Source organism: Haliotis rubra, unplaced genomic scaffold (genome assembly GCF_003918875.1).
Source record: "Haliotis rubra isolate DU_JTF1 unplaced genomic scaffold, ASM391887v1 Scf903, whole genome shotgun sequence".
NCBI lineage: Eukaryota > Metazoa > Mollusca > Gastropoda > Lepetellida > Haliotidae > Haliotis > Haliotis rubra.
This window is the reverse complement of record NW_025767639.1, coordinates 257,691-277,464: the sequence shown is the minus strand read 5'-3', so window position 1 is coordinate 277,464 and position 19,774 is coordinate 257,691. Positions and strand designations below refer to the sequence as shown.

General features: G+C 38.7%; 2 protein-coding genes and 1 long non-coding RNA gene across 3 annotated transcripts; 1 reads left to right on the top strand and 2 right to left on the bottom strand.

The window, feature by feature from the left end:
• Positions 1–2,043: 2,043 nt before the first annotated feature.
• LOC124264034 lies at positions 2,044–2,691 on the bottom strand. The gene is made up of 3 exons (XR_006895027.1): positions 2,622–2,691; positions 2,354–2,416; positions 2,044–2,156 (listed from the first exon to the last, which is right to left on the bottom strand). It is a non-coding gene; the product is annotated as an uncharacterized LOC124264034 (long non-coding RNA).
• Positions 2,692–6,051: 3,360 nt separating this feature from the next.
• On the top strand, positions 6,052–8,049 carry LOC124264038 (mucin-2-like; the record flags this gene model as incomplete). Its single annotated transcript, XM_046698756.1, is given in 4 exon segments — positions 6,052–6,096; positions 7,207–7,801; positions 7,851–7,896; positions 7,938–8,049. Coding segments are annotated over 4 exon segments (798 nt in total), but the record flags the coding sequence as incomplete, so codon positions are not given.
• Positions 8,050–8,103: 54 nt separating this feature from the next.
• Positions 8,104–14,442, bottom strand: LOC124264037 (cystine/glutamate transporter-like). Its single transcript, XM_046698755.1, has 6 exons — positions 14,244–14,442; positions 13,036–13,260; positions 12,326–12,451; positions 11,433–11,532; positions 10,882–10,926; positions 8,104–8,296 (listed from the first exon to the last, which is right to left on the bottom strand). Exons 1-6 carry the CDS (start codon positions 14,440–14,442, stop codon positions 8,104–8,106), a joined length of 888 nt encoding a protein of 295 aa, XP_046554711.1.
• Between the last annotated feature and the right edge of the window lie 5,332 nt (positions 14,443–19,774).

Below are 19,774 nucleotides of genomic sequence, written 5' to 3'. Positions count from 1 at the left end.
CCCATTAATCCTAAATTTAGAAATGACATAGTTTCAATACGTTCTCATAGTTTGCATTGTCAAAAAGACATTATTTTACTTATTTTAGGATTGTTTACCTTTTTAATTTTAAATATGGTATCCGATATATATATCAATATCACTCACAGATTGTATCATGTTCATCTCTCGGTAAATGCAGACAGTGACATGCCAGTTCTTTCCACGCCGTCCAAACCAGTCTGTCTGCTTCTCTCTGAACTTCAAGGGGGTAGAAATTTAGACATTGCCCACAATCCATGACCTCAAGAATGCCTGGTTTTATTTGAGATTTTGAAGACAGTTAATACGAAATGTATCACTGGTTCACTGATCGCATTATGTGGGCCTTCCACTTCTGATCTGCTGTAATGAATCTGATAATAATGATTTCCTTGAATCTTCCTGCAGTTCCTTTCTCTATACTTGCTACTATGTTTTGAGAATTTTTCTTCAACATCTTCCAAAATCTGACATCTGTCACACTGCAGAGAATGCAAATGGTCACAGGATTTCTCTGCAATTCTGGGACATTAGGATCACTGAGTCCCCAAGTAATACAATGGTCTGAAAACACATATCTGAATCCTGAACATGAATCTTGTAATCAGTTTTCAGCGTTCGACTTGATGAGAAGTTTATCTTTTATATCTTTGAAAGCATCCCCCTCATAGGCACTCCACATGCAAAGATCTTGAAGTGTTTTATACCCCTCTTCTCCTTCAGCAGTGCTTGGGTTCAAACCATGGAGATTCTTCCTTTTAGATGCAGCACAGGCTTGCAAAATGTGAAAAAGGGTGGATTATGTAAAGCGAGCTTCCCCTCGCACAAGGTTTCATTACATCTTGATTCATTTAGAGAATGTGTTCTAACAACATCAGGAATGGTAATGTTTACACCTGAGTCCAACTCTATGTTTCTTGTCCCAAAAGATACAACTTGCATGAAACAAGGATCGAAAAAAGAAATCCAATGCATGTTGCAATTCTACCTTTGTCCATTCGATGACGCTGTCGTTTGGACTTGTTGAGGGAAAGATATTCCGTTTTGAGATTTTGACATTAACCTTGCTTGGTCAATTTTGTAGATGGTTAAACCTGGAATTTTCTTCATGAGATCAGATTTTTTAAAATCATTGGATACAGTGGCCAATATTTGGGCTCTCAAATTATTGTCTGTAGTTTGATGATATAGGTCTATCAAGGTGTCATGGTCAGCTGAAGAGGTTCTATCAGGAGGATCTTCTGTGATCAATTTTTTTTCAGTTGACTGGATTGTCCTGGTGCAATCATATCTAAGACAGCATCAACAGCCTCATTTGCTTTTTCTTTTGTAATAATTTACTGTGCTTTTCGTTACTGAAGAAGATATCTCTCTGTAGACGTGCTCGTATTGGGCTGGATGATCCTCTTGTCAATGTTTCTAGGGTGGTATGATTCACATCATTCAAACTCAAATCCATGTCGTAACTCCAATTTGAGATTTGTGATGGTTGAGAGTCCTGACTGTATGTACTCTGAAAAGATATACATGCATAGTTACATGTAAATTAACAGATGTTATTCAGGATTAAATAATGTAAGTCTTACATATTCATATTACAATACTATTTGTTTGATAAAACCACAGTCACCAAAGGATGACATATCACAGTGGTGGTTCAACATAAATCATAGGATATATCTTTCAATGAGAATGGAATTCATTTATGGAATCATGTTGTAAAGTCCAACTTGTAACCATGGAAAAAAATACATTAAAATATGAATTTAACAATTCATAAAAATATTACAAGGCACCAGTTCAGAACATGGTTAATGCATTTTCAAAGTTTGAGAAACACATTACATTTATAATGTCGATGGAAAACAAATGCACATTACAGTATTAGGTAGTTTAAATTTCACTGGGATCAGACATCAAACCCTGGACGAAAACAGTCTGCTTATGATACGAGCAAGTATTCATCAGATAACTGTTAATAAAGCAGAATTGATATAATAATTATGAATTCCATAGCACCACCAAGGCATATGTGACACTACATTTATACTCCAGGTTGTACTTACATCACATTCAGGGCTATTCTGCACTTCTCTGAGTACACTCGCACGTAGATGGCTGTTGGTACTCTCTTTCTGGAAAATACATTTTAGTTCTAAATTAAAGAATGTGTGTTGTAAAAATTCATACTTTTCCCTTAATTTTGTAATTTAACTTCTTCACATAGTATGTATGTAATATATACATAAATAAGCATGGAGAGGGAGCTCTAGGTTTAAAACATAACAAATATTCACTAATACATGTGTGTAGGAGATGAAGTTGACTTTACCTCTGATGCTTTTGATCTTGATGTAGACACATCTTCTCCTGTAATTTGTTGTGAAAATTGGCCCTAAAATCATTTAAAAGTGATGATTATAATAAATAGATACTAGTAACTTCTAAATAGCCATTATGATTAACCATATCTCAATTTTAAATACTCCTGGTCATACATTAATATTTGTTATATTAAGTTTGACATGGTTCAATATGTATTTTCACTAAAATTTTGAACATATTTCTTAAAGAGTTGAGCATTTGATTAAGAAACTTACACTTGATGACTGGTTAACCTCCTTGTAGGTACTGTTGAAAACATTGTAGCACTTCACACAGATTCCTGAAAATATCAAGTAAGATTAAAATGACATTTACTTCAATGATTTTACTCTTTTTAGTCGAATATAAAAAAGCAGCTGCTATACTTTAGGAATTCAAACTCATGGAAAGGAATTCCCTGATAAATATCATAATGTGACAAAATAAACGTTTGACAACTTATCTTGATTTTCAAATAGATGAGAATTCAGCTTCAAAGCATTTAAAGGAAAAAAATGAATTTAAAAGTAGGAGCGATGTGGTTCCAAGTTAGAATCCTTCTAGGCTCTGCAATTTATCTGCAGTTGTGAACTGTTACTGTAAACATACTTTTTCGCTTGGTGCGGAACTGACAGTTTAGACTACATGGCGCGGTCAATTATTCACGCAATCAGCAATTGCCGGAACTGCCAACTGTCGCTTAGGCTGCCACTTATAGCAATGAAAACAACCAGACTATCACCACTTCCAGTTAATGCTTGCAAGTTTTACCGTGCAAGATTTCTCCCAGCCATAATAGCAATACTATGTGCCATGGTGAAAGCTCATGCTTTAAAACACCCAAAAGAATAAGTAACATATATATTTACCAGAACCTGCAGGCACAAGGACGCGAATCTTGTTCATTAGGGTCTCACTCATGTCGACGGACACCCCTTTATATGGCAGCTGTGACCCTTGATGGAGAGGAAAACATATTTCCTGGATGGTCTCCAATGAATGCCAAGTCTGTAGCGATGATATGGACAGACTGTCATTGAAGGATCATACCTGTAAAAAGTAAAGAAATACTACTTGTTACATGATATTACACAACTCTGCATACCTATCATTCAAGTGTACAATACAAAAATACTCTTTTCTTTAATTATTAAACAGTTGAAAATTATGTTTCAATTTTAAATCATGATAACTTCATGTACACTTAAAACTATATTCAGCTTAAAATTCAGTATTTTATTTACCTAATTGTTATTATCTAATAAAATGTTTTTATTAATAAGTTCTCGCATTCTTGCTTGACAGTGATACAAGAACCCATATCGAAACGTTGCATACATGCAATAAAGCAATTGTTATCCATAAAATCAGTTGGTTGTTGCATGCCCATGTATGCAACTTCTAAAATGCCACTCAAAGAAGACAAAACTGTATTTTACTCCCTCATATGCAACAAGGGTTGTTCACAGCCTGGCACAGGTAACTCACGTAACCAATATTATAGTCTACTTAAAATTGTTTGTTAGATTTTGGCTTTAATAAACATAACTTGTACTACAGATTTAACAGGTTTATGTATTCTAAAAATGAGGTAAAATAGTTATCTTAGGGACTGTTCATAACATATGGTCAGCAGGGGTAATGATGATCTTTATGGAGAAGCATGTACAATGTGAATGTCCCCTAAAATTTATGTACAAAGTAAGTGACACCCCAACCCCCACTTTGCATGTCATATACAAAATCAATGCCCCTCCCATAATTTTTTAATCATAATATATTAATATTTCTACATACAAAATTGCTGCCCCCAAATTCATAAGCACAAAATGTAAGGAAACACACTGACATGTCTTGTAACTGTGTGCTCAAAAGGAGGTGAACGGAACAGCCATCAAGTGCTTGAATTTGGACAAAATACGACATGTGACTGATAACAATATCACAAAAAACTACAGTAACATCTGCATTTTCATGAAAGTTCGCCTGATGCTCAGTGTTTTGAAATATTCGGTTGCGTTTTACAAATTTTACTCGTAAATGCGGAACGGCGACCATATCTGTTTCAATCGCAAAATGGATCCCTGTTGGTGCAACTGTTAGACAAGATATCATAGAGCGATACACGATTTCCGGATAGTGCATATCTGTCGATATAAATATATGCAATGCTTATTTTTCATTTTTATTTCTCATCATAAATGACTTACCAGTGTGATTTTTACAAACATACCTGAAAAGGCCGATTCGGTAGGAAATCAAACTTCCCTCGCTGTCTGCTGCGGGGGCTCTTGTCGTCTGCCGACCACCACATAGATTCACCTCCCGCAGATGCGAAGAAATATCCCGACAGCATGATCCCAGGGTTTCTAAACCATTTTCTTTGGATATGCTCTATATACTCCGCAAGTACCATCAGCTGTCAGGCCAACACTGCAGCGGAGCAGACAATTCGCTTCCGCATCCGCCATTTTCGCGGGGTGGCTTCTCTAGCAACACCCTAGCAACAACACGCCATCTAGCGGTAATGAGGAACAAAAGTTGTCAAGGACGACAACTGAATGGTGAATTGCCGCTCACGTTTAGAATAACATTTTCATCTCAAATTAGAACTTTACGTACTTTTATGACGGAAAAGGTTAGATTACAGATTCTTTTATATGTACATATACTTTGTTATATGCCACACATTTGCTGTTATTCAAAATCTGGTTTCAAAGTAACAGTACTTTACTATGCAAACCAATGGAGATCGTTGCTCGTCTTCCTCCCATTGATCTTTTGGAAATATTAGCGTATCGCGACAACTAGCGCACATATTTTAGAAAAAATCCACAACGATGTTTAATACAGTGGGTGTCATCACATTCTGAAATTTTAAACCAAATTCTGGATTTTGACTTATCCAGTATTCTCGATTTTGCATGATTCTTACGTAGAGCTGTACTTAAATGTGAATATTAGCAGAACATAACTCCAGATTCAAAGACAGGTGAACAGTTAGTATTTTGTCAAGTCACCATGGGCAGCAATGCAGGCTTCAATGCGGCGGGGCATACTACTGATCAAAGAATTTAGAAAGTCGTGGTCCATGCTGTCCCAATATCGGACACCTCTTCTTTCATTTCAGCAATAATCAGATTTTTTATTGACAATTTCCTTCATAAGTCCCCAGACATTTTCTGCTGGATTTAGGTCAGGGCTATAGCTTGGCCAATCTAATTATGTCATATTTTGGGTCCGAAACCAGGCCTGTGAATGCTTTGAACGATGTTTTGGGTCGTTGTCCTGCTGAAAAATCCAAACATTTCCACAGAACACGTGAGCAGATGGAAGTAAATGTCCCTCAAGAATATCTGTGTACCGCTCACTGTTGATATTCCCTTCAAATACACAGATGGGCGTTGCCCCTAACACAGATATCCCACCCACACGTTAAATTTCGTACTGTACTTTGGGTGCTGATACAAAGGTTTTTCAGTTTGTTTGGTCCAGAATTTCAGTGTATTAGGAAACAGCCACACAGAACTTTCATCTGAGAAAATCACATTTTCCCAGTTAAAATTTCTATGCTGTAAGCACCAGTTCAACCTTCGCTCCTTTTGTTCAGGTTTCAAGCCGCCTCCTGTCACCAAAAGTCAATTTTCTGGGCCTACCGGCGCCTCCCTGGTGCTCAATGCCATATCCATTTGCAATATTTTTCAAAACACGATAAACAGTGGACAAAGGGATGCCTGTTCTACTTGAAAACACTTTAGCTGATCTGATGTCCTTGTTATAATACTCTAAAATCAACTTCCTCTACTCTAAATCATAAATACTGAGGATCACTGAAAATGTCGTCTGCTAGCAAGTAAACAAAGGGGGATAACTCTACACAAACTAATGAAAAAGGATTAACGGAGTTGTCTCTCTTGAATGAAACCAAGCACTTGATAGCTGGTCAAGGTTGTTTATACTAGAAATCCAATTAAACATATTCCTAAAATTCTCAATAATTTCTGGTCATACTATACATACCCCTGAAATCCGGTATAATACATAAATATCTAAGGTGTGTAAACATTTGCAAATTTGAAAAATTACAAGTGTTTCCCCACCTCCGTAAATTTACATGTTTCCAACCTGAGTAAACGAAATCGGAAATTTCAGCACCAATTGAAATTCAAAGGAATGCATCGGAAATCCTGTATGATCATGTATTAACTGTGGTATCTGTGTTGCAATTCATGTTGCGAAATACTTGACAATCCGGTCATGGCATACATGAACGAGGTACTTGTGCATACGAAAATGTACGATGAGCATATGTTTCAAAGGTATAGATTCATATGAAATATATGCCCGAAGTTGGGAAATCTCTGGAAACATACGTAAATCCGGTCATGGCATATATTTCCTACTGTATTTACGTTTATTTCAGTGGTTTACTATCCGGCTTTGGTCCTGTGTACGAGTAGTTGCAACGGATTCTGTTTAAGTTGTTAAAAAAGGAGTAAGCAGCGAATGTGCGGCATTCAGATTGTCTCCATTTAATCCCGGTAACGTTCATCATCATTTCATTCACAAATTCACGACACGTTCACGACTATTTAAGTAATACTTCTATTCAACTGGCAAAAATAAAGATTTCAAACCTTGTACACGTCATGAGAGTCTGGAAACTTTCTTCTCAGACGCAGTATGCCAACTATAGCAACAGCTTCCGGTAGAGCCCGCACAAAGGAGTAGGTCCCGATGATGCTCTTCACATCGCCCAGACATACAATGACCAGCGAAAAGGCGAACTTCAAAAACAGAAAGTAAGGACACCGTTATTAGTGCCATTCAAAATTCTTACCTCTTACAACTGTGATAGGATCGCCTGTAACAACAACTGTGACACCACCGCCTGTAACAGCAACTGTGATACCATCGTCTGTAACAGCGACTGTGACACGATCGTCTGTAACAGCGAGTGTGACAACATCGCCTGTAACTACAACTGTGACAACATCGCCAGTAACAGCAACTGTCACACCATCGCATGTAACAACAACTGTGACACCATCGCCTGTAACAACAACTGTGACAACATCGCCAGTAGCAGCAACTGTTACACCATCGCCTGTAACAACAACTGTGACAACATCGCCAGTAACTACAACTGTGACAACATCGCCAGTAACTACAACTGTGACAACATCGCCAGTAGCAGCAACTGTTACACCATCGCCTGTAACAACAACTGTGACAACATCACCAGTAACTACAACTGTGACAACATCGCCAGTAACTACAACTGTGACAACATAGCCAGTAACAGCAACTGTCACACCATCGCCTGTAACTACAACTGTGACACCATCGCCTGGCACTACAACTGTGACACCATCGCCTGTAACAACAACTGTGACACCATCGCCTGTAACTACAAGTGACAACATCGCCTGTAACAGCAACTGTGACAACATCGCCTGTAACAGCAACTGTGACAACATCGCCTGTAACAGCAACTGTGACAACATCGCCATTAACTGGCTAACTGTGACATCATCGCCAGTAACTACAACTGTAACACCATCGCCTGTAACAACAACTGTGACACCATCTCCCGCCACAGCAACTGTGACACCATCGCCTGTTACACCAACTGTGATATTACTTCTTGTCACATGCTCATAATATCATGAAACATTTATTGTACGAGAATACTTGGTATTACTATGGAATTAACCATTAACATGACACAAATTCAGGATTGTTGATGTGTGGCGGGTTGGATGTGGTCATGTAGATGAAAAAACCTAATACTAAATGCCCAAAAATCTTTACCACGAGTAGGACTGTCGGCATAGGCGTCTTCCTTTCTGCATTCACCATTCCAAGGAATCGAGGGAAGACGTTGTCTCTGCCGCCAACGAAGTTTAACCTTTTCAGACAAAAATCGTTGGAGTTTATCAAGTGCACAAATTTAGAGTTTTCCAAAACAAACATATAAACAAATTATTTCCACTATGTTAACTGTATATTTGATGTAAGAAAAACCCCATTAAAACAGTCGGTTCAGTCCACCTGATGGAATGATGGAATGTAATTGCCAGATATCAAAGTAATTGGGGAAAATATGTGCATAGGTTTTCAAAAGAGCCATTGTCGACAACTGTCACGCACCTGCTGGAGGTGAAAATGATGACGTTGGTGATACCGGCAGCAGACATCGCAATACAAGGCACCATCACCCACTTGACAGGGCCCAGCATACGCTCACCAAACACCTGGTTGCATGAATATATATCAAGTTGTTTCCGTTGGGGAAAAGGCCTAAAACCATGCGATTGCTATCGTTATAGAGTGAGTGAGTGAGTCACATCGGCGGTATTTCAGCCATATCGTGACTAGAGTGAGTGAGTTAAAATTTATCGTCACATCGGCAATATTTCAGCCATATCGTGACGGTAACAATTAATTTTATACATAATAATTAATGGTAAATTGTAAAAACCTGTCAACGAAGGACAGTAAAATAACTAGATTATCACAGATTAGAAGTTAAAACTAGTAATTATATCTAGTTGAACTATAACAGTTGAACTATAGATGGCAATACAAGGTAAAAACTGGTTATATATTGCCAACAACTGAAGGTGAGTGAGTGAATGAGTGAGTTACTATTCAACGTCACATCGGCAATATCTCAGCCATATCGTGACAAGAACATATTTGACATTGAAATAGAATATATGGATATTATAAAAACCTGTCTACGAAGGACAGTAAAACAACTAGAATATCACAATTACAATTAAAACTAGTGAGGAAAGTTAAAACTAATAGCACTATTTGGACAATACAATATAAAAACTGGCTACAGATCGCCAACAACTGAAGGTAGATCACCATACTAGGGTCCATGGGGACTTACAGTACATTTGTTTCCTGCATGGACCCTAGTTGGATTTACACCATCCCTTCAGCCGTTAGCAACGTAGACAAATCTAGCCATTCATTTAAAAACACACATATTCTACGATTTAAAATAGTGGAGAGTTTTAATTTACTCTGGATGTTTGTGGACGTACGTATCCTCTCAGGTGGACAATAATTTTACAGTACTTTAACCCCCCTTGAGGAAACAGCCACTAACAATCTGAGTTATTAATTCAAACTTCCAATCATAAAATATTTATCCATCTACAAATCAGTTAACAAATCTTATTCTTTTAAAAAGGCAATAATTAAATGAGAACTTCTATATTACTAAAAAGATCCTTCTCTGAGTTCGTGATTTAATATAGATATCCCTTGTGATGGAATATTCAACACAGTCAAGCAAGACGTGCTTGACCGTGATTCTTTCACCACGAGGGATACAAAACGGAGGATCCTCACCTGTTCATAGGTACTCATGAGTATATCTTGTGTGGCCAATACGACATCGTCGTATGATGACCTCTTCAAATCTGACTGACAACACAAGTAGGTGTAACCGATAGTTGTTTTTATTGCATGTAATTTATAGATACCTACTTGCGTGTCCCACTTCTTTGCATCAGATCACGGATGTAAGTTGTAATGCTAGCTTTGTAATCACAGTATGGAATAAGAAGTGGTGTCACAGATTTGTTGAGTGCTGCCTTGGCAGCAAAATCGGCCATTGTGTTCCCAGAAATGCCAACGTGGCTGGGTAACCAACAGAAGACGATGTCTGGATTCCCCTCGATTAGCAGTTCTTCCACGTGTATACGATCAACATTATTCAGCACACTGATAAACTTTGATGGTGGAAATACTTTGAATGTACTGAATTTGCTTAATTATGTCTATGTGTTGAAGAATATAATTTTTTAAAATCGCGCGAGGATGTCGGTAACTCAAAGTCTGGATGTCGGTAACGTGCAGTGAATGATGCTGGTAACACATACTGTCCTGCGTCAGTCGGTAAACAGAAATTGTCGAGTTATGTTTAAACACAAAGGAGATACAAATATCAGTTCTTATGTTTTACACAGATGTGTACTGTTTGCTACATTAACATTAGCTCATACTGCTAATGTACCAACAGTACACATCTGTGTAAAACATAAGAACTTTTTTTGTATCTCCTTTGTATTTAAACATAAATCGACAATTTCTGTTTACCGACTAAAGCAAGACAGTATGCGTTACCAGCATCATTCATTGCATGTTACCGACATCCAGACTTTGAGTTACCGACATCCTCGCGCGATTTTAAAATTCTTATTCTTCAACACATAGACATTAATAAGCAAATTCAGTACATTCAATGTATTTCCACCATCAAAGTATAACAGTGTGCTGAATAATGTTGATTGTATACACGTGGAAGACTGCTAATTCGAGGGGAATAATCGCCAAGCGATCTTACCTGCCACCATGTTGGATGCTGGTAACGTGCGTCACTAGCATCACCTTAGGTACAGTGACAGGTGTTTGTTCAATTGAAGTGAATGGACATCAGATACAGTTTAGCACCAGTTGAAATTCATTGCTTACCTCTGTGGTTGAACGATTTCCTCAACTGCATTATTGATGTGATCCCTGCAGCATAAAACACAAACACAGTTAGCCCACAGATTGAGAACTTTGCAAAATGAAATACAGTATTAGCACACAGAATACAATCCCTGAGGGTTGACTCACATTTGGATAACATTTAGCGCATGAGAACTTTGCAGGATGAAATACAGACAGTTGGCACATACAATATGATCCTTGTAGGTTGACACGCATTTGAAACACAGTTAGAACATAAAATATAAACTTTTCGGGATGAAATACACAGAATACAACTATAAAGCCACATGCAGGTTGACACACATTTGGATCACATTTGGAAGATACAATGTAAACTTTGCAGGATGAAATACAGACAGTTGGCACATACAATATGATCCTTGCAGGTTGACACACATTTGGATCATATTTAGAACATAAAATATAAACTTTGTGGGATGAAATACAGAGAATACAATCATAACAACACATACAATATGATCCCAGAAGATTGAAACAGAGCCCAGCACATAAAGCATGATCACACTTACCATCCCACGTATGCATACAGCCCAGCATACAAAGCCGAGGTAAAGCCACCTGGGTTGAGATCGCTAATGACGAACGGGTCTCTAAAGTTTTCATTGTGACCTATGAAAGCAACATGCTATTCTAAAACACGACAAACCCAAATCAAGTATAGCAGAAACTGAACATGTAACAAATCTGGAATTGTTTAAAGAATATGCATGATGATATCGTGCTCATATTCATTTGCTCTCGTCAAATGAATAAAGAGCACAATCCAGTAAAAATTGTCAGATTTAAGGATACTGTTTAGCAGTTAAAACGTGTTTTTCAGATCTATGTGTGCTGTTGAAATTACCTGTAGATAATGACATGGACTAAGCTTAGACCAGGCACTTACGTAGACCCCAGTTGACATGGATGTGACCAAGGGTGTTGATACTCACCTCCTGGTTTGTGACAACGAGGGAATCGATCCTGCGGATAGTGGGCCTACCTTGCATTAGGTGATACATGCCAGCTGCCGCACTCAGTTGATCTTGCAGACAGTGGAACAATGCTGTATAAAGTGATACACGTCTGCTGCTATGGTGACGACGGAGCGTTGATTTTACAAATAGTTAGTAATTCGGATTGACTAAAATGACAAAAGCTCTGACCTTGCAGATCATGGACCTCCCTTGTGTAAGGCGATAGAGGACAGGGGTTCTAATGACAAGGACGCTGACCTTGCAAATCGTGAACCTACCTTGTGTAAGGCGATAGAGGCAGCGGCTATAATGACAAGGACGCTGACCTTGCAGATCGTGGGCCTATCTTATGTAAGGCGATAAAGGCAGTGGCTATAATGTCAAGATTGCTGACCTGGTAGTTCATGGACCACTGACATCGCTGACCTTGCAGACAATCGACCTACCTTGAGTAAGGTGATAGAGGCCAGCTACTATAATGACGACAAGAGCGCTGACCTTGCAGACCGTGGATACTGTCTGTATTCCGGCAGCAACACGAACGCTATAACAGTTACAGGCCACAATGAAAGCTGTGGAAACAAATGGAAAGAGGTTTTTTTATAGAGCTTGGTGTTATTGGCCTGACCCATAATGTAACATTATACATAAATCTCCCCGATGTAATGCTTGTCAACCTATACCAAAGACCCAGGGCTCCGCGATATCTCACGTCAGCCATCTATCACAAGACCATATTGACTTAGGCCACGACCCCTTAGAACCTTTGATTATCAGTTTCTGATGAGAGTAAGTGACACAGTTCTCTTGGATTACCGCTTGGTCACCCGCTCACCCTCAATTTCCATATATCTGGAATATTGCTGAGTGCGGGGTAAAACTCAACTCACTCACACCAGTTTCCTACAGGTTTAATATGAGATTAATATGACGGATAATAGATCCTTTAGGTCTCTTTACGAAGTTGACAAGATTTCCTTGACTTCTCCTATAACACATTTCTACAGTACCATGTATTAGAATGGCTTTCAATGGACTTCCGCAACCTTGCCTTAATTTCAGGAACAATATAACGTTTTGTTTATTGAAAGTCATGCCAAAATCGGTGACGCTTTTAAATTCAAACTTAAGAAAGTATTTTTTATCTACCACTTACATAAGATAACTGTAGCAAAGCAGAACTTTGGCTGACTTTGGCGCCAAGTCTGGGCACTCAGATAGAAAGGCCGCATGATGTATTCAGCAGTGACTAGACTTCCCAATACGGCCGCTAAAGGGCGCACAACAAACAGCTGAGCCCACAACACAGTGAATCCGGCCATGTCTCCAAAGGCTGCTCTGACGTAAGTATAGCTTCCGCCAGATCTCTTAATACGAGTACCTGAAACAGCAGACCAACACAGGTCATCGCGAGAATGTGTTTCGATGATGACGGCAATATCGTCTGTATTATGAAAAAGCATTGTTTTTAGTGAGCCTTGTGAGCAATGAAAATTCTTTTGTAATGGGCCATGTAAGAATGCCATATATGATATATGACGCTTGTGTATAGTGGTAAATACCCTTAGGAATACACATATTATTTGGCAGGTCTTGTCATACTGACATTCTTCTTGAATATTAGTTAATTTCACTTCAACTGTTACCCAATTGCAAAACAAAAATGTGTGTTGTGTCATCGAGTGGTCCAAATTCTATCAGTAGATTGAAATGACGAATTCAGATGTCAGTTAAGATCGTTTCTAATCTGCACATATGTGTCCTGTGTGGACGTAAATCGTAGTTTTCACACCAACATTTGAACAACTTCAGTGAGCCTCGATGTCTAGCTGGCATTAATCAAACTAGCATATGAAAAACGAAGTGATCTTTCCACTGTTTTGTTCACAGTACAACACCACTGCAACGTCATTAAATTTTTCCGATGGAAAGTTCAGGCATCGTGACGTTATGACGTTATCGTACTTAATAGACTATTGTTCGTCATGTTTCCAGACTGAAATATATTGCCACACTTTCAGTTCAAATTATCGAAATCACAACTCGTCACTGAACAACGTTAACGATGTAAGCATCCATGTTTACAAATGTTTTTGCGAAAGAAGTGATTCTTTATCACGGTCCATATTATCTCTTGCAAGACTCTCTCCTGTAGGGATCGACCCAAGTTTACCACATAACAATAAACTGTCCCTACAGAGTTGAAAAACAGATTTCAACACTATTTTATTTCTTACCGATTTGGGCACCAAACTGTTACTGACAAACACTTAGCAAATTTGGTATTTCTGCACTTATCTACCACCTACAAAATTTGGAGACCATACTATTCCCTTCTTGATTTGTCACTTGGGTACCACCTACCAAGTTCGGCGTAAGACAAAGCTCCACAGTAGCTAATGAAGCCACAAAACACCCACACACAGAGGGAGAGCCCTAGAGATGCTCCAGCACCAGCCAACACCGAACTTGGGCTGACGAAGATGCCGCCTCCTATGATGCCGCCGGTGACGTAGCTAATGGCGCTGATGACGCCGAGCTGCCTCTTAAGTCCAACTGTCATGTTGATGCTGTCAAAGTAAATACATAGGAGAGTGACAGTGTTTTGAATTGCGGTTAAATATAAGTTATTGCTGGGAAAACAGATATTGTTTGGAAATGTGACCAGTATTATTTGACTTATGCCATGTGTTCATGTGTGCTTTTCAGATGAACAATCGACGGGCCTTTGCAACAATTTGCGACAGGTACGAAGGATGGCACATTCCAAGCTCACCTTTAAGCGAACATGGACGAGATTCATACCCAGATCCTCATGAAATAGTATTGTTGGCATAAACGACATATTTTAGCAGAGGTTTCTTTTAAATCCTTTTGTAGAATGATTATTTGTTTTGTTTATCGTCTAACGCCGCAAAATTCCATGTTTATGGAGGTAGTCTGAAAATATTGAGTCTAGACCAGACAGTCCAGTGATCAAAATCATGAGCATCGATATACGCAATTGGGATACGCAAGCCTGACCACTTGGTAACGACCAGCATAGGCTGGTGAAGACCAATTCTAACCAGGATTTTCACAGGTCCTTCATTGAATGGGTACCAGGTGGTGTCATCAATGATTTTTCAGCGTACCACGCAAATAATTTTCATTATGCCCAGTGGCCCATTGTCACTCAATGAAAACTATTAATAGTTCCATGGAAACAGAGCCCATTTGTCAGTTTTATGCTTTTCACTGGGTTCTATTTCTATTCTGGTCCCCATTCACTCAAAACGATCGGAACGATGCCACCATTCACCAGAGGACCGCCATCATATAGCTGGAATATTGTGAGTGCGGCATAAAACTAAACTCACTCACTCACTCTTTCATCCACCAGAGAGGGAGACCTTAACACATCTTCAGTCAAAGCTCAACGCTGTTTAATCAGCATTCGAGCAAAACAGATAGTAAACCATTCCATGAACCGGCAGGTGCTTAACCTCTCCCTCACATTTACACACTCGTTACTGACAGCAGTTTACATTCAACATACGTTACGTATATTTTCCATTTATTATTAATTCTAAACATAATGTTTGAATAAATGTTATCACCATCACAAGTATAAACATTTTCAAGGATCTTGATCACTGATATGTTTTTTTGTACGTTTTGTTTAAAAGGTGACAAATGGTTGCATGTTGTTGACAGTTATATTTTTCACGTTGAGCTGTTCGCAGTCGGTGTTTATATTCACGACGTACAGCATGCCACAATATAATCATGTTCATTTTAACGCCTAGCAAGAGAGGCAAGAAAGAAAAAAGGATAAATAAATCACTTGGAAAAATCAAAGAACAAATATGAAACAACATTGTGTGGGTATTGCTTATAGAAAATAGGAATCGGGAAGGAATCGCATCGGTTATGTTAACGATAGTAGGAATGCCAATTATCCTCATTCCGCAAGTTTCCTTTTCCTTGTATTTGTGTATTGCACTAATGGATTATGTCATCTGCGGAATGTTCTATCATATCGTGTGTCTAGACGTCTATAAACGAAAAGGCATGTGAACATAACCACTACACGCTGTGGTCGGTAGCGGTGTTGTTTTACACGTAAATGTAGCACGACGGTGCCAGAAATGGTCTTATCATATCAAGTGTTTACACTTCTATGTTAACGTAACCGCTGTTGGAGTAATGATGTTGTTTTACATGCAAGCATAGCACGACGGTGCCAGAAAATAATTACAACAAGTCGCTGTTAACCCACGAAACAGGTGCTATTGGATGTAAAATGGCATACAAACGTGGTCACAAAATATCAGAGTGATGACATCAGGTCTCTTGGTATTGTCACAGCGTGCAATGTCATAGCGAGTTACACTACGTATATGCACCATCATGTAGCATTCTGCATGCATGCAAGGCTGACCAGGAAGGTATAGTCATAGCCTTATCTGTGTTGGTATTGTCATAGCCTGAAGCGATTAGGCAAGCTAACCATTTATATATTGTCATGGAATAAAGCGTGCAGGCAGGCAAATTTCACCAGGTACACATTGTCATGGGATGCAGCATGTAAGGGCATGTCTGATCACACCTTGTCATGGCATGCAGCGAGTCGGCATGTTTAACCATGCACATATTGTCATTGCATGAAGTTTGTAGGCAAGTTTAACCATGTAATATTGTCATGGCATGCAGAGTGAGCAAGTTAAACCATGTACATATTGTCATGGCATGAAGTGTGTAGGCAAGTTAAACCATGTACATATTGTCATGGCATGAAGTGTGTAGGCAAGTTAAACTATGTACATATTGGTATGGCATGAAGTGTGTAGGCAAGGTAAACTATTTACATATTGTCATGGCATGAAGTGTGTAGGCAAGTTAAACTATGTACATATTGGTATGGCATGAAGAGTAAGCAAGTTTAACCATGTACATTTTGTCATAGCAAGAAGCGTGTAGGCACATTTAACCAAGTACATATTGTCATAGGATGAAGCGTGTAGGCACATTTAACCAAGTACATATTGTCATAGGATGAGGCGTGTAGGCACATGTAACCAAGTACATATTGTTATGGCATGCAGCATGTAGGCATGTGTAACTATGTTGATATGTAAATTACCATCATTATAACAAATTCCACACTGCTCGTGTTTCAATGTATAATGAAATACGACACAACCAGCAAGAAATAATGCAGTGAATAACTAATAGAGCATTACAGATGAAACTATCCATTGCGATGACAATGAACTTACTCAAATGCGTCACGCCGATACATTTCTGGGGCTTAAATCCCACAAGCGATAAACCAGAATGAATGAGTAAGTGAGCTAATGTTTATCGTCACATCAGCAATATTTCAGCCATATCGTGACGACAATAATCATTCATCATGCTAAAGATCACTAAAATTAGAAATTAAAAACTTGTTGACGATGGACAGTAAAACTATTAGAGTGTCACAGATAAGGTAAAACTAGCATGTAATCATAAAACGATATTATTAAAGAGAACAATACACTTTAAAAGTGGGCTAGAGGTCGCTAGCAACGAAAAATAGGCCACCATACTAACGGCCGTGGGGACTTACAATACTTCTGCTTCCTGCACGGTTTCCTAGCTGGGTTTATACCATCCCTTCAGCTGCTAATGTTAGCCATTTATTAAAAAAACCTACAAATAATCTACGATTGACGACAACGATGGTAGATATCAATATTTTTGTGATTGAAGTAGGCTTACATACCTCAACCAGAATGAGGTCATGTTTTTATACCTAATATAAAACAAGTAACATATGCATGGCGATTAGCAAAACAGCGGAAGGGTAGCAAAGAGGCAACGAATGGCATTTCCTTACTCATAGCTTACCAGTTGCTTGGAAAGGTCCTAGAAATAAACCTAATTCGACTTACCTGCAAGACGAATGTATGCACAGTCAGGCTTCAAATAACGTTATTCCGACAACTTTCGTAACACGAGCAAGACCATAACATAAGTCCATGATATTAATAGAAAACACTTTTACATCGGGACGTATGTTTTGGAGTAATGGGAGCTGTAGTGTTGTACCGTGAAGATAACTAGGCGCCACCAGCGTGAAGACCTGAGAGGCCGGGGCAGATATAAATTGTTTATGGGTAGCTTAAGTTACTGGTGGCAGATGTGAAGAAAAACACATTTGTCAGCCCGATGTTAGGCTTGATGATTCAGGTTCCAGAAGGTGTCCGAATACATCTACAAAATGGCAAGGTCAAGAATAGATATATTCTGTCAGTATTCTGAGGACTGACGTAGATGTAACATGTGAGCTGCCACTGCCTTTGCTCGAAATCTCTGCCGGGCAACCAAATTGACTGGTGAAGAAAGAACTGCTTATCTGTGTTGTAATTCGGACCAAACAATTGTCTCCATAACAATACTTTTTCGGATCTGTGTCTATAAAGGTTTTCTCCTGAGACAAACCCACATCCTGTTTATATCCGTGCTTCAGTTGCGAGTGTCACAGATATAAAGAATACAGATAAATATAGATATAAAATATTAGATATAAAAACAACATGTCAGGAAAGGTATTGAAAGACACTCTGAAGGCAAGGTAGTATTTTTGCTTCAGACGTGCGCAGAATGTATCGATCTAGGGATCGATAGTCAAATTGACGATAAGTTATTGACATACAGTCCGGGCGCGATGATGATTTATGTACGCGAGCCGAAGCGTGAACTTAAACTTCACTCTCTGCCTTTCAATAATCCCTGGCGCTAACACAGGTGCAGACATGAATAACATCTCAGTAATAATTATGTGTGAAAAAAGTAGCGGAAATTACTCTCCCGAGGTAAGTAGAGCGCCGCGCACACAAAAAACAGCTGTTTATGGTTCACGTATCACGTTACGATGGTTATATTGGATCAAATTTAAATAGCATGTGTCATCTGTAACAGGTGGGAGATAGAGGGGTCGAGAAAGAACAAAATTTAGAAGAGAACGCACACGCACACGCACACACACAAACATACACATATAGGCCACCAATTCCAATAAAGGTAAAAAGTCAACGTTGACAAAGAGGACTGTCATGTTGAGGTGAACTATTGGTCCATATTATGTCATGTGAAAAATTGTGTCTATCGTGACACTGACGAAAACTGCCCGGTCCAATTAAAATGGGAATTACGATTGTAATTCAGTCATATAACCTCAAATTAAGAAGTCGGGTTATCTTGGAACCAATGTGTACAAAGCACTTGAGTTTATTTCATGAAAACATTTGAACGTTAAGGTAGATACTTTACCAACAACATACAATAATGTTTCCTTCGAGAGTTGGAGAATATGGCAGTCGAGCAAGCAAAGCGATCACATTATTGGGATTGGAAAATCAAGAGTTGGAAATAGAACTACATGAGCAGGTAAACGATGCTAAATACATTTGTGGCAAAATAACCTTGTATGCATGGTTCACCAATGAATATGTGGGTTAGAGAGTTTGCATATAAAGTTCCATCGGTCATATCTCAGCCCACGAGTGACCAGAACAAGTTATCCATTATATGAACACATTTTGAATACATAAAACTGTCGACAGTCTAAAGTAGAACTAGAGTATCACATATTTGTATTTAAAATAATAAAAAGATATTAATAATTGTTTTTCGGTAAGGTCAAATGGGGATCGAAAATTTTACCCAAGAACAAACTAATCTCGAGCACTGAATGCATGATGTTGACAGGCTTTTTATAATTTACCTGTATTTATGGCGAATTTAAACTTGTTTTAGTCCCGATATGGCTGAAATATTGCCGATGTGACTGGAAATCCTAACTCACTCACTCACTGGACGCATGAAGCTTTTTGAAATCTTGGTACGATGTTTGATCGTACCTA

Excerpts from the sequence above, each read along its gene's own strand:
- LOC124264037 (XM_046698755.1), bottom strand. The coding sequence starts at position 14,442 with ATGACAGTTGGACTTAAGAGGCAGCTCGGCGTCATCAGCGCCATTAGC. Across the intron at positions 13,261-14,243 it reads TTTGTCTTACGCCGAACTTG|GTACTCGTATTAAGAGATCT; the intron begins GTAGGTGGTACC and ends CTGCTGTTTCAG. Across the intron at positions 10,927-11,432 it reads CTGTATGCATACGTGGGATG|GGATCACATCAATAATGCAG; the intron begins GTAAGTGTGATC and ends TTTATGCTGCAG.